This window comes from Bison bison, unplaced genomic scaffold (assembly GCF_000754665.1).
Source record: "Bison bison bison isolate TAMUID 2011002044 unplaced genomic scaffold, Bison_UMD1.0 scf7180017864057, whole genome shotgun sequence".
Classification (NCBI taxonomy): domain Eukaryota; kingdom Metazoa; phylum Chordata; class Mammalia; order Artiodactyla; family Bovidae; genus Bison; species Bison bison.
Window position 1 is genome coordinate 5651134 of NW_011494629.1, and position 13616 is coordinate 5664749.

The 13616-nt window shown below is 42.2% G+C and overlaps 1 protein-coding gene across 17 annotated transcripts in view; it reads left to right on the forward strand.

The window, feature by feature from the left end:
* FANCC (Fanconi anemia, complementation group C) overlaps positions 1 to 13616 on the forward strand; it is a 338161-nt gene that overhangs the window by 311034 nt on the left and 13511 nt on the right. For 16 of the 17 annotated variants that reach the window (XM_010836023.1, XM_010836040.1, XM_010836032.1 and 13 more), the window contains 3 exons: positions 2684 to 2759; positions 4951 to 5026; positions 13559 to 13608. In XM_010836023.1, the coding sequence (XP_010834325.1) occupies positions 2684 to 2759; positions 4951 to 5026; positions 13559 to 13608 (202 nt within the window). Of the gene's footprint in view, positions 1 to 2683; positions 2760 to 4950; positions 5027 to 13558 lie in introns of all 17 variants that reach the window. The other variant, XM_010836026.1, reaches the window with a different exon arrangement.

The window sequence follows — 13616 nt, forward strand, 5'->3', positions numbered from 1 at the left end:
AGAGGCCTGGGCACCCCAGTGAAGAGTAGCCCCCTCACTGCAACTAGAGAAAGCCCATACGCGTCAACAAAGACACAGGGCAACTGATACCTAAGTAAATAAATAAAAATGTTTAAAGATCAATTCAAATATACCTACAAGTACATTAATTACAAAAACTAAGTGAAAACCAACTAAATATACTAGGTAAAAAGGAAATATGTCAGACTGAATGAAAAACTAAGTCCCACTATATGTTGTTTTCAAGAAATCCATTCTAATTATAAAGACACAGATTAAAAGGAAGGAAAGAGATATGTAAATAATAAGCACAAGAAAGCTGGTCTGGCTCTACAAGCAGCAGACAGATTAGGTTTTAAGATAAGGAGTGTGGACAAAAGAGAGGGACAGTTTATATAGTTCATCATGAGAAACACCAATTACAAATGGATATATGCCTAATAACAGAGGTCTGAGATACACAAAGTAAAAACAGAGAAGTAAAAAGAGAAACAGGCAACTCCACAGTAATACATAAAATACTTGGGAGAAAATTTAACAAAAGGTGTATAAGATCTCTATGTGGAAAGCCACAAAATAAGAAAACTTAAACATATGAAGAGAAACCATAATCATGAATTGTTGAGATGCCTGGTTCAATGTGATCCTAGTTAAAATCCCAACATAGTTCTTAAAACAGAAATTGATAGGCTGATTCTAATGCAAAGAACCTAAAGTAGCCAGGATAATTTTGAAAACAAAAAAACCCTCCCCACAAAATCAGAGGACTCACACTGATTGATTTCAAGACTTTAAGCTACAGTAATCAAATTCAAGACAGTGAGGTACTGGCAAAAGGATAGACCAGTGGAACAGAATCGTGTCTAGATATTTTCATGTAATCAACTGGTTTTTGACAGAGATGCCAAGGAAGTTAAATGTGGAAGGTTTTCAACAAGTGTCAGTGAAACAGCTGGACACCCAGATGAGAAAACATGGACCTCTACCTCTCAGACATGAAAATTCATGAGACGGGTCATAGACTTCAAAATAAATGCTGAAGCCATAAAGCTCCTAGAAGAAAATGAGAGTATCTTTTTTGACATGAGGATAATCTAATATTTCTTAGAAGGAATGTAGAAAAGCACTAAGAAGTATGAGATAAATGGATAAATTAGACTTCATCAGAATTTAAAATGTCTGATCTTTGTAGACATCCTTAAGAAACTGAAAAAGCGATCCACCCAGCAGGTAAAAAATATTCTCAATACATGTATCTAATAGGGGATTTGTGTCCAGAATATATAAAGATCTTTTACAACTCAAGAACATAAGAAACAACTCAGTTTTAAAAATGGACAAAAAATAAATAAATAAAAATGGACAAAAGACTTGAATACACACTTCAAAAAATATGTATAAAATGAAAAGTGAAGTTGCTCAGTCATGTCCAACTGTCGTGACCCCATGGACTGTAGCCTGCCAGGTTCCTCTGTCCAAAGGATTCTCCAGGCAAGAATACTGGAGTGGGTTGCCATTTCCTTCTCCAGGGGATTTTCCCGACCCAGGAATTGAACCCAGGTCTCCTGCATTGCAGGCAGGTTCTTTACCAACTATAAGGGAAGCCCAACAAGTATGTGAAGCAACTGGAATTCTCGTAAATTGTTGACCAGTTTGAAAAATTACATAGCAATTTCTTACAAAGTTAAGCAAGCATCTACTCTATGACCTAGTAATTCCATTCCTATGGTATTTACCCAAGAGAAATAACAGCACATGTCTACAAAAAAGAAATATGACTGTTAGTTGCATCTTTATTCATAATAAAACCCAAACTGGAAACAATCCAAATGTCCATCTATGGCAGAATAAATAAACAGATTATGGTATATTCATACATAGTTCTACTTTAGAACAATTTCCTTAAAAAATGAAGTATTTAATCCACAGTAACAAGGATGAGTCTCAAAAGAACATGTTGAGCCAAGGAAGCCAAACAGAAAGAAACACACACTCTTCTGATTCCATTTGTGTAAAATTCAAGAATATACAAAATTACTCTCTCTCATCAAAATAAAAAAATATCAGATGCCGGGGTGGGGTGGAAGGATTGACTGTAACAGCTACAAGGGAACTTTCTGAGGTGATCGAAATGTTCTGTGTCTCGATTGGAATGATGGTCACGTTGAATTTACACATTTACCAAAAGTCATCAAATTGTACACTTAAAGCCCTTACAATTCACTGTAGGCAGATTTTACCTCAACTTTTTACAAAAGTGCTTCGGAGCTGCTGTGCCTTCCGAGGGCACGGAGGGTACAGCGCTTTGGCCCTCAGAGGATGTGTGAGCACCTCTGCTACTTTGTGATAAAACCCATCTCCCAGCTGCCTTGGAAACTCTCACATAAATAGATTTATGTATATAACTGGGTTCATGTGAGGTAAAGAACTGATATAAAGACATCAAGAGCATAACTTTATTTTTCTTAAGTCCTGGAAGGCATCTTTAAAAAGGTTTAATTTTTTAGAACATATTTATAAGATTATCAGAAGCATCTTTTATTTTTGATCAGTGTGCAAGACATTATGACCACATAAAGTACTGGAATTTCTTTTGGGGGCAGAGGATGCAATATTTTATATTTCCTTAAACCTTTTCCAATGCTAATATTCAAATGGCTTTAAATTTTTTGTTCTATTATAGTTGAAGTTTGCACTCAAGACCTACTTTCCTTATGCTTCTCCATCTCTTGTCATGGTGCTCCTCCAACACCCGAAAGGTATGTGAAGGTTGATTCTGCCCATATTAAAATAATTTCTGGGAAAGTACAGGGACAAAATCATAACCCTTTCCTCCCAGTTCCTTATCTGTAAAACCAGGGAGATGGATAATGTTCCTTTAAACTCTCAGCATCACACATTCTGTGGATTTTGATATGAGAATTTGCTTGGCTTCCCAGTTACGATCATTTACTAAAAGAAAGGAAAACAATGGCCTCCAGTTGGGTTTTGACAGTCTGTTCTGGTTAACACAAGGCCTCTGCTAGTGCCAGGAAGGTCCACCTGGATGCCAGGAACAGGCTAAGACTTGGCTGATTTGGAATAAAACAGTACATTTATCTTTATTTCATTCTTTCTTCTCTGTGCCCCCTGCTGCAAATGAAAAGATAAAATGATGAAGGAAGCTAAGGAAATTTAGGGGAAATTTCTCCTAACCTAGCCAAGGGAAGTCTTTTGAAAGAATTCAGTAAGTATGTTAGACCACAGCCTTCTGTGATTTCATCTGCCAGCCTTCCAGAGGCCATATTCATCTGGGGAAGTGATGAATCTGTCCTCATTCAACTGATGTTGATCTATTAACATGCCTGTGAGCTCCTGTTTATGAAACGTTTCAGAAATAGAGAATACAGACATCCTTCCCCACTAATGCCTGAAATCTAAGAAGAGGTGACACTGAAACAAGACAGACTCTATGCTGTAGAAAAAGGCATCTCATCTGACCATGGGAAGATAGGAAGGACCCATAATATGTCCTTTCTGTGCCATTTTCCCCTACCTTTTTTTTCCTGAGACTTGAATAAGTAGATTCACTTGAGGAAAGTGTGATTTGAGGTTTCAGAGCATTTTACAAAAACAAAAATACTCTTCCCTTTTCTAAAAGATTAAGTTCTCACCCAAAGTGACCCACTGTGCCCTCAGATGCCAGAGGCAGAGGTGGAGACAGGCCTGGTGGGATCTCTGGTCAGCAGTTTTGTGAAACTTACACTGTGGGAACACAGTGGGAAAACTTTAATAAGACAGGAGCATCAGTGATTCCCTTTCCAGGGGCAAGTCTCACAGCCTAGGTCAGATCAGCAAAGTCCAAGGTCAGCCTATGTAGTAAGCAGCTAAATGAGCGCCACAAAAAATATCAGGGTGGTTACTTTTTAAGTTTGGACATCTACAAACTAAAGACTATTTGTGCTGGTTCCTGCATAATTTTCTGCATATTACTTTTGGAAAAAATAATGTTATATCCACAGATTGAAGGGTTTCTTAAGAGTAGAGTCTTCTATTCATCAAAGATTGATTTTATGCCCACTGTAAAGTCCTATGAGGTATAAAAGATGAGTCACTTATGAACCCTGAATATCCAGGAGCTACAAGTAAAAGAGACATAAAATAACTATCTAAAAAACTAATAAAAGGAGAAAATGAAAATGCCTTGAAAAGCTGCAAATCAAGAGTTACGAGAACTCAGAAGAGGGAGAGAGATAATTTATGATTCTTTAATCTGTAGCATTTGTGGGGTAGCAGTGGTTCCTGTATCACTTACATTATCTTTCTGGTGTATTTAATTACAGAATCTATCACTACATGGAAATGTGATAACCTTTTTCAGCTGTTGTTTAAAACTACAGATCTATACATGCTCAGAAGTGTTTAAGACCATGGGAAAAATGTGAAACCAGAAAAACTTAAGAAAAGACATTTGTCTTTGTCTGTATAATATCCATATGTTTTTTTCTGGCCTTTTAAAATCATTGTAAACCTGAAGTCATATTCTAAATTCATCCCAATCATAGTTGGGAAGCACATTCCTAATTCCTTATTGACTATTTTTTTTTTAATATATTTTGAAACCACAAATTATTAGTGAGAGATGAGGGGGTGGATGAGTAGAAAAGAAAAAAAGCTGGGCATCTTCAACATAGCCTTCCTAAATCCTACTGTGGGCTGCCTGTGCAGTCTCATGTACCTGAATTGAAGAGCCTTTGAAGTTTAACTCTGTGTAACACTAACAGGTCTTTCTTCCCAGGCCTGAGAGATGGATTCTGGCAGGGATCAGCTTGAGGGTGGTGGTATGGATTCCGTGGACCGGGAAAACTAGGCCTTTCCCCTAAACGGGCCCCTTCTGGTCTCCACTGCAGTCGATTCCTACTAGGTTTGACTTTTTTTCAGCTTCTCTCTGATGGCTCTCTCCACCCACAGATATTCCGCAGGGACTATGGCACCAGTCACTGAAACATATCTCTGAAATGCTCAAAGAAATAGTTGAAGACCACGGGTAAGCAAAGACCGATGACTCCTAGATCTCTTTCACACGTGGTTTCTCTGGTATCCTTATCTTCCCTGTGAGCAAGGAAAGATAGGGGAAGGCATTGCAAGCATACCTCGGAGATATTGCAGGCTCGGCTCCAGACCACGGCAATAAAGGGAATCACGTGACCTTTCTGGTTTCCCCGTGCGTATGAAAGTTAGGCTTACATGGTCCTATAGTCTATTTACTGTTCAGTGGCATTATGTCTTAAAAAAACGTATACATACCTTAATTTAAAAGTACTTTATTGCTAAAAAATGGCAGTGACTCATAATCTTTTTGCCTTGATGATGACGCTGCTGAGTGATCAGGATGATAGATGCCAAAGGTTGGAGTGGTTGCGGAAGTTTCTTAAGACAATGTGAAGTTTGCCACATCAGTTGACTCTTCCTTCACAAATGATTTCTCTGTAATGTGCAGTGCCTTTGGATAGCGTTTTACCCACAGCAGAACTGCTTTCAAAATTAGTCATTCCTTTCAAACCCTGTCACTGCTTTATCATTTAGTGTATGTGATATTCTAAATTCTGTGTTATCATTTCAGCAGTGTTCACAGCAACTTCACCAGGAATAGATTCCACCTCAAGAAACCACTTTCTCTGCTCATCTGTAAGAAGCAGATCCTCATCTGTTAGAGTTTTATCATGAGATTGTAGCCATTCTGTCTTCAGTCTCCACTTCTAGTTCTACTTCTCTTGCTATTTCCACCACATCTGCAGTTACTTCCTCCACTAATGTCGTAAACCCCTCATAGACATCCATGAGGGTTGGAATCAATTTCTTCCAAATCCCTGTTAATGTTGATATTTTGACCTCTTCCCACGAGTCCCAGTGTTCTTGACGGCATCCACAGTGGTGAATCCTTCCCAGAAGGGTTTCTGTTTACTTTTGCCCAGATCCCGTGGAGGAATCACCCTCTACACCAGCTATTTGTTTTGTTTTTAGTCACTAAGTCATATCTGACTCTTTGTGACCCCACGGACTGTAGCCCACTAGGCTCCTCTGTCCATGGGACTTCCCAGGCAAGAATATTCATCCAGGGAATCTTCCCGGCCCAAGGATTGAATCTGCGTCTCCTGCACTGGCAGGAGGATTCTTTACCCCGAGCCACCAGGGAAGCCCATGGCAGCTACAGCCCTATGAAATGTTTTTCTTAAATAGTAAGAGTTGAAAGTCAAAATGACTCTTTGATTCATGGACTGCAGAATGGATGTTGTGTTAACAGGCATATAAACAACATTCATTTCATTGTTCTCCATCAGAGCTCTTGGGTGTCCAGGTGCAATGTCAGTGAGCAGTATTATTTTGAAAGGAATATTTTTTTTTCTGAGTAGTAGATCTCAACGTATTCAGTATGTTCAGTCACTCAGTCATGTCCAGCTTTTTGTGACCCCATGGACTGTAGCCTGCCAGATTCCTCTGTCCATGGGATTCTCTGGGCAAGAATACTGGAATGGCTTGCCATTTCCTCCTCCAGGGAAAATATTCAGTAAAACATTGTAAATAGACGTGCTGTCATCCAGACTTCATTGTTCCACTGACAGAGCATAGGCCAAGTACATTTAGCATCATTCTTCAAGGCCCTAGGATATCCAGAATGGTAAATAAGCATTGACTTTAACTTGAAGTCACCAACTACATTAGTCCCTAGCAAGAGAGTTAGTCTGTCTGTTGAAGCTTTGAAGCCAGGCATTGATTTTTCCTCTCCAGCTGTAAAAGTCCTAGATAGCATCTTATTCTAATATAAAGCTATTTCATCTGTATTGAAAATTTGTTGTTTAGTGTGCTGCTGCTAAGTCGCTTCAGTCATGTCCGACTCTGTGCGACCCCATAGACGGCAGCCCACCAGGCTCCCCTGTCCCTGGGATTCTCCAGGCAAGAACACTGGAGTGGGTTGCCATTTCCTTCTCCAATGCATGAGAGTGAAAAATGTAAGTGAAGTCGCTCAGTCGTGTCCGACTCTTAGCGACCCCAGTGACTGCAGCCCACCAGGTTTCTCCGTCCATGGGAGTTTCCAGGCAAGAGCACTGGCGTGGGGTGCCATCGCCTTAGTGTAGCCAGCATCGTTAATAACTTACTGCAGCTTTTACACCAGCACCTGCTGCTTCACCCTTCGCTTTTGTGTTGTGGAGATGGCCTCTTTCCCTCATGAACCGATCCCTGCTAGCTTCAGACTTTTCTTCTGCAGCTTCCTCACCTCTCTCAGTCCTCACATAATTGAAGAGTCAGGGCCTTACTCTGGATTAGGGTTTGGTTTAAGGGAATGTTGTAGCTGGTTTTGATCTTCTATCTATACCACTACAGCTTTCTTCATATCAGCAATAAGACTGTTTTGCTTTCTTATCCTTCATGTGTTCATGAGAGTAGCACTTTTAATTTCCTTCACGAGCTTTTCCTTTGCATCCATAACTAGGCTAACTGTTTGGTGCAAGAGGCCTATAGCTCTCAGCCTATTTCGGTTTAAACATGCTTTCCTCAGTGAACTTCATGATTTCAACCTTTTGAAGTAAGAGATGTGCAGCTGTTCCTTTCACTTGAACACTTAGAGGCCGTTGTAGGACATTGTTGGCAGTTGCTCAGTCGTGTGCGACTTTTTGCAACCCCATGGACTGCAGCATACCAGGCTTCCCTGTCCTTCACCATCTCCTGGAGCTTGCTCAAACTCTAATCTGTTGAGTCAGTGATGGCGCCCAACCATCTCGTTCTCTGTCATCTCCTTCTCTTCTTGCCTTCAATCTTTCCTAGCATCAGGGTCTTTTCCAATTGAAGAAAAGGGCATTGGTTGGACTAACTTGAATATTGTTGTATCTCAGGGAATAGGGAGGCCCAAAAAGAAGGAGATAAGACAACCGACTGGTAGAGCAGTCAGAACACACAGATTTATCTTTTAAGTTCATCGGCTTATATGGGCACAGTTCATGGTACCCCAAAACAACAGTAGCAACATCAAAGATCACAGATCACCATGATCAATATAATGGAAAAGTTTGAAATATTATGAGAATCACCAAAATGTACATAAAAACAGGAAGTGGGCAAATCCTGTTGGAAAAATGAAGTCAGTAGACTTGCTTGATGCCAGGTTGCCACAACCTTCAATCTGTGGGGAAAAAAACACCATTTTCTGTGTTTCTGTGCAGTAAAATGAGGTATGGCTGCATGTATCCCCAAACAGGCATACACACTGCTGAGTAAGAAGTGGAGGGAGCACTGCAAGCAGCTCAAAATAAATAGGCTGCATGTGTAAACCTGGCCTAGAAGCTGTTGAGAGTAATGGCTGGTGTTAGATCTGGAAATGTACAAGTATAACAATACATAGACTACTGCTGCTGCTGCTAATCGCTTCAGTCGTGTCCGACTCTGTGGGACCCCATTGACGGCAGCCCACCAGGCTCCCCCGTCCCTGGGATTCTCCAGGCAAAAACACTGGTGTGGGTTGCCATTTCCTTCTCCAATGCATGAAAGTGAAAAGTGAAAGAGAAGTCACTCAGTTGTGTCCGACTCTAGCGACCCCATGGACGGCAGCCTACCAGGCTCCTCCGTCCATGGGACTTTCCTGGCAAGAGTACTGGAGTGGGGTGCCATTGCCTTCTCCGATACATAGACTAGACCTTAGGAAAAAAGCACTGCTCACATGCTGCACCCCCCACCCACCCCCTCCCCCTGGCTTGCAAAACAAGAATGGCATCTCTCTAGGCCCTTCTGTCTACTCTGCCTCTCTAGGGAAGGAAATTCTAAACTTCTCCTGCATGGTAGGATGAAATGTTTCTTTTCCTCCTCTTTATAATAAATTTTTGTCTGAAATTAGAAAATCCATTCTAACATAATTTCTAATATTATATTAGATAAATATAATATTAGGGAAATAACACATATATTATTTCCCTAAGACCATTCACATTTAGACTTTGCTAAGTTCTTTGCAACATAGCGCCCTCTGCTTCCTCTTAACTTCCTTGCTTTTAGAGTATTTTATTCATTGTCTATACTAGTCTGTGCAGGTAGACGTAAGAGACCCAGTTCAATCCTTGGGTTGGAAAGATCCCTTGGAGAAGGAAATGGCAACTCACTCCAATATTCTTGCCTAGAGAATCCCATGGACAGAAGAGACTGGTGGGCTGCAGTCCATATGCTCACGCAGAGTCGGACATGACTAAAGCAACTTAGCATGCATGCATGCACACTAGTCTACTAAGACTGTCTTCATTTGTTCCCTTTGCCACTTTTCCTACTTGAAATTCTCTATAATCTCATTACTGGTCATCACAAATTGTGGCCGGTGCTCTTCTGCTTATCATCACTGATGCAGGTTTGGGTGCCAAGTACTCACCCCACCCCAAGACTCTTACCAGTAGGAGAGACAGAACCAGCAGGAGAGACAGACAGCCAAGTGGGCAAGTGGGCTGTATTAATGACCTTCCATGCCCTGGCAGCCCCCAGTGCACCGTCTGGTTATCTGTGTTGAAGAGCAGGATAAGGCCCCAGACTTCTTGGGGGCCCCACCTAAACCAGATCTCCCTCCACTAGGCTTCAGGCCACCTGCTGGGAGGGGTCTGTGAGTAGCTTTAGGCACCTTCTCAGCCAGCCCCATGGGACTGCCTTGCACACTCAGCTGCTAGAGGAAAGGAGGGAGCATTCCCAGGCCTTGAACTGTGATCCGCGCGGGATGCCCACGTGGGAACAGGGGGCATGGGGGACCCTGCTCAGCTTACTCATCTGTGAGGCCTGCAGGAAGGAGACCCCATGGAGCCTGTTCCTTACCTTGGACCATAACCCAGCCCACTACTCAGCATCAGCTCTCCCTCTTGTGGGGACAAGGAAGTAAGATGAATGCCCCACTTTTCTGTCATTGTTTGGCAAACTAGATTTCACAATTTACTCACTTGTTCTCGGGGGACAGGAGGAAAGCAGTGGCTCGAGGAGGTGGGGACAGTGCTGGCCCCAGGATTCCATGAGCCAAGCAGAGGAGTGTGAACCCAGATCCAGCAAGGATGGAGCACTGCAAAAGGGGCCCAGGGCTCTCCTGTTACAGGAGCTTCCCCAGTTCAGAAGGAGGATTCTGCCCCATGTGATCTCAGGCTAGTCCTGCTCCATTTCTCCCATGGGAGATGTTAGGCTGCTAGGACTGTCTCTAAGCAAAATTAGTGGGTCTTTACCTTAAGCAGAGTCTATCCTTTATTCCACCTCCCGGTTCCCTATGTGACAAAAGGACATCTTCACAAAAGCTTTAACTTTTCAGCACTGATCAATACATGATGAGAGGGAAGAATTAGATATACAGTTCATTGAATGGTTCTATGAAGACCTACAAGACCTTCTAGAACTAACACCCCAAAAAGATGTCCTTTTCATTATAGGGGATTGGAATGCAAAACTAGGAAGTCAAGAGATACATGGAATAACGGGTAAATTTGGCCTTTGTATAAACGAAGCAGGTCAAAGGCTAACAGAGTTTTGCCAAGAGAACTCACTGGTCATAGCACACACCTTCTTCAAACAACACAAGAGAATACTCTATACATGGACATCACCAGCTGGTCAATACCAAAATCACATTGATTATATTTTTTGCAGCCAAAGATGGAGAAGCTCTGTACAGTCAGCAAAAACAAGACCAGAAGCTGACTCTGGTTCATATGATGAGCTCCTTATTGCCAAATTCAGACTTACATTGAAGAAAGTAGGGAAAACCACTAGACCATTCAGGTATGACCTAAATCAAATTCCTTAGACGATTATACAGTGGAAGTGACAAATAGATTCAAAGGAAGCACAGGCAGCCATGTTAGCGGAGTGGTGGAGGGGAGAGCCTGTCTAGAGCAGAACACAGCGGCAAAGAAGGAACTGTGGTCAGCCAGCAGAGACAGCTCACTCAGAGCCTTGCGGTGGAGAGAGGCAGAGACACTGGACAGTGGGTGGGAAGGATGAAGGAGCCTGCCCTTTCCAAGGGTATGACCGTGAGTCCATTTGCTCACTTCCCCGTGCCTCAGTTTCCTCACTTGTAAAATGGAAAAAATAAACAGATTGTGTGAGAAAAAAAAAAGGATTAGATCTGATAGACACAGTTCCTGAAGAACTATGGATGGAGGTTCCTGACATTGTATAGGAGGCAGTGATCAAGACCATCCTCAAGAAAAAGAAATACAAAAATGCAAAATGGTTGTCTGAGAAGGCATTACAAATAGCTGAGAAAAGAAGAGAAGCTAAAGGCAAAGAAAAGGAAAGATATACCCATTTGAATGCAGAGTTCCAAAGAATAGCAAAGAGCGATAAGAAAGCCTTCCTCAGTGATCAGTGCAAAGAAATAGAGGGAAACAATAGAATGGGAAAAACTAGAGATCTCTTCAAGAAAATTAGAGATAACCAAGGGAACATTTCATGCAAAGATGGGCTCAATAAAGGACAGAAATGATATGAACCTAACAGAAGCAGAAGTTATTAAGAAGAGGTGACAAGAATGCACAGGAGAACTATACAAAAAAGATCTTCATGAGCCAGATAACCACGATAGTGTGATCACTCACCTAGAGCCAGACATCCTGGAATGCAAAGTCAAGTGGGCCTTAGGAAGCATCACTACGAACAAAGCTAGTAGAGGTGATGGAATTCCAGTTGACCTATTTCCAATCCTAAAAGATGATGCTGTGAAAGTGCTGCTCTCAGTATGCCAGCAAATTTGGAAAACTCAGCAGTGGTCACAGGACTGGAAAAGGTCGGTTTTCATTCCAATCCCAAAGAAAGGCAGCTTCAACAGCATGTGAACCATGAACTTCCAGATGTTCAAGATGGATTTAGAAAAGGCAGAGGAGCCAGAGATCAAATTGCCAACATCCATTGGATCATTGAAAAAGCAAGAGAGTTCCAGAAAAAAACCTACTTCTGCTTTATAGACTACACCAAAGCCTTTGGCTGTGTGGATCACAACAAACTGTGGAAAATTCTGAAAGAGAGGGGAATACCACACCACCTGACCTGCCTCCTGAGAAGTCTGTATGCAGGTCAAGAAACAACAGTTAGAACTAGACATGTAACAACAGACTATTTCCCAATTGGGAAAGGAGTACGTCAAGGCTGTATATTGTCACCCTGCTTATTTAACTTATATGTAGAGTACATCATGAGAAATGCCAGGCTGGAAGAAGCACAAGCTGGAATCAAGATTGCTGGGAGAAATATCAATAACCTCAGATATGCAGATGACACCACCTTTATGGCAGAAAGCAAAGAACTAAAGAGCCTCTTGATGAAAGTGAAAGAAGAGAGTGAAAAAGTTGCCTTAAAACTCAATATTTAGAAAACTAGGACCATGGCATCCAGTTCCATCACTTCGTGGCAAATAGATGGGAAAACAATGGAAACAGTGAGAGACTTTATTTTCTTGAGCTCCAAAATCAATGCAGATGGTGACCATAGCCATGAAATTAAAAGACACTTGTTCCTTAGAAGAAAAGCTATGACCAACCTAGACAGCATATTAAAAAGCAGAGACATTACTTTACCAACAAAGGTCCGTCTGGTCAAAACCATGGTCATTTATGGATGTGAGAGTTGGACTATAAAGAAAGCTGAGTGCCGAAGAATTGATGCTTTTGAACTGTGGTGTTGGAGAAGACTCTTGAGAGTCCCTTGGACTGCCAGGAGATCTAACCAGTCTATCAAAAAGGAAATCAGTCCTGAATATTCATCGGAAGGACTGATGCTGAAGCTGAAATGCCAATACTTTGGCCACCTGATGCAAAGAAATGATTCACCCTGATGCTGGGAAAGATTGAAGGCAGGAGGAGAAAGGGACGAGAGTGGATGAAATGGTTGGATGGCATCACTGACTCAATGGACATGAGTTTGAGTAAGCTCTAGGAGTTAGTGAAGGACAGGGAGGCCTGGCGTGCTGGAGTCCATGGGGTCACAAAGACTCAGACACAACTGAGTGATTGAACTGCACTAAACTGAAAAACTCACAATTGCCAAAATTGGCTAAAACGTTTTGTGAGTAAAGGAATAGCACGTGTTTCCGCCTGCGTCCCTTCTCTGGGCTCTGTCTGGACTCCAGGGGGTCCCCTCATTTCTGCTCTGGGCTACCTGGGTGGCTGCCCTGTGGCTGGGGGCCCCGTCTCCACAGCAGCCCAGCTGTGCAGCCCAGGCAGAAGGCAGAGTGGTGCACCCACGGGCGCTCACCTTGCATCACTCTTGCTGGTCATGGGCCAAAACTTCCTTTCTCCAATGTCTGTGCTCACTCAGGGGCCCTGGGTGTCAAGATTTAAAAGTCTGAGGTCATCAGAGTACGGGGGGTTTAGGGAAGCCTGCCTTTGAACATCCTGTGAGGGTTCAGGGTGGCGTTTTGAGCTCTCTCTCTGAGCCTGACTTGTATTCCTTACAAGCTGTACTTCAGTGGCTAAGAACAATTGAAGCCAACCATTCACAGACATTACAGTCTCTTTAAAAACCTAAAAGGAAAAGAAATCAAGTTGCCTAACTGCCCTGTGTTTTGTTTCTGTTCCAGGTCCTATGGAGGCCCCTTTGAGAGCTGGTTCTTGTTTGTTCACTTTGGAGGATGGGCT